At 41.1% G+C, this 1,615-nt stretch overlaps 1 protein-coding gene across 1 annotated transcript; it reads left to right on the top strand.

Annotated features, from left to right (window-relative positions):
- Positions 1 to 104: 104 nt before the first annotated feature.
- Positions 105 to 1,486, top strand: AK88_01907 (YjeF family domain-containing protein; the record flags this gene model as incomplete). The annotated part of the gene is made up of 6 exons (XM_012479542.1): positions 105 to 335; positions 465 to 525; positions 720 to 808; positions 960 to 1,026; positions 1,153 to 1,270; positions 1,438 to 1,486. 6 exons carry the CDS (start codon positions 105 to 107, stop codon positions 1,484 to 1,486), a joined length of 615 nt encoding a protein of 204 aa, XP_012334965.1.
- Between the last annotated feature and the right edge of the window lie 129 nt (positions 1,487 to 1,615).

Below are 1,615 nucleotides of genomic sequence, written 5' to 3'. Positions count from 1 at the left end.
TTTTTTTTTTTTTTTTTTTTTTTTTTTTTTTTTTCCCGCTTCACACCATTGCGCCTGTACAGTACTTGTCCCAATCGCTAGCACAAACGATTGATAACGAATTGATGAGCGATGACGTTGGTTACACCACCGAGCAGTTAATGGAGTTAGCAGGACTTTCCATTGCGCAAATAATATGTAAGGAATACACTTTGAATAAATTTAAAAAAATTCTTATATTTTGTGGACCTGGTAATAATGGGGGCGATGGCTTAGTTGCTGCTCGGCATTTGAAGCAATTTGGTTACGACATCACAGTGGCTTATCCCAAGGAGAATAAGAAGGTTCTGTTTCAGGTGAGTGCGTTACTCCGGTGGTACCTATGCGGCGTGTCTTTTTTATCACCAGCGGGAATAGCGTAGCGCCTGTCTACATACTACTCTACCCCTCCCACTACGGCACGATTACTTTCCCTTCCCACGCAGAGGTTACTGAATCTGCTCCAGCACTACCACGTGCCGGTTTTGAAGTCCTCAACAGGTGCAGGTGCGACGAGGGGGCATGTACATAATCTCACAATCACACAATCACATAATCATATAACTACGTGCACGTGTGTGCTTACGTGTGTGTATATATTTGTACGCGCGTGAGAGGAGCCCGCACGCACTACCAAATCGGTTGTGAAAATTCCGGGTCATGATAACGAATTCATAAATGGCGTTTCGTTCCATGGGCAGACGTGAAGATGTACGACTTAGTCGTGGATGCCATATTCGGCTTTAGCTTCAGAGGAGAACCTCGGAGCCCCTTCGACCAGATAATACATGTAGGGGCTCGTTCCACATGTGGCATTCCGTATATGTCCCTTTCTCCCTGTCTCCCTATCTAATGTGCCCTGCTATGCTCCCTTCACTGTGTGTACCTTTGCGGCGCAAAAAGAAAACGAACTTTTCCCCCACACTTCCCCCCCCCCGCAGATCATTAACCAGAGCAACAAGCCCGTCGTGTCGGTGGACGTACCATCGGGCATAAACATAGACGGGGGTGAGAAAATGGAGGAATTCACAAAAATGGAAAAACAAACGAGCACTCACATGTGTTTAATGAAGTTAAACAAATATACATATGTTTTTATATATAATTATTTATTTATTTTTTTTTATAAATTAGGAAATGCGCCAAACGCGGTGTCTGTCAACTCCGAAATGAACATATCGTTGATGCTTCCCAAGGAGGGGGTTCGTCATTACGGGAAGAAGCATTACTTGGGGGGAAGATTCATACCGAAGTAAATTTTTTTTTTTTTTTTTTTTTTTTCTCCACTAAGTGTATCCTAGTTGGGGTTCACTGATGTGACGTGGGTTTACAATTTCATCTTGTACGTCGTGTTGATATGGTGTAATAAAGTGTGATATGAATATGGTATTTTTTTTTTTTTTTCCTTTTTTGCGCCAGTTCGATCGTGGACAAGTACAATTTGAAGATTCCTCAATTTGCAGGTTAACACACAGCACTTGCGAACTGATCATTTCATTTTCCCATTTGTCCAACATGACAAGAAAAAAAAAAAAAAAAAAAAAAAAAAAAAAAAAAAAACGATATACTTTTTTTTTTTTTTTTTTTTGACACTTTG

The sequence above is a fragment of the Plasmodium fragile genome (assembly GCF_000956335.1).
Source record: "Plasmodium fragile strain nilgiri unplaced genomic scaffold supercont1.17, whole genome shotgun sequence".
In the NCBI taxonomy this organism is placed as follows: Eukaryota; Apicomplexa; class Aconoidasida; order Haemosporida; family Plasmodiidae; genus Plasmodium; species Plasmodium fragile.
The sequence above is the reverse complement of the archived record's forward strand: the minus strand, read 5'-3'. Positions and strand labels throughout refer to the sequence as shown.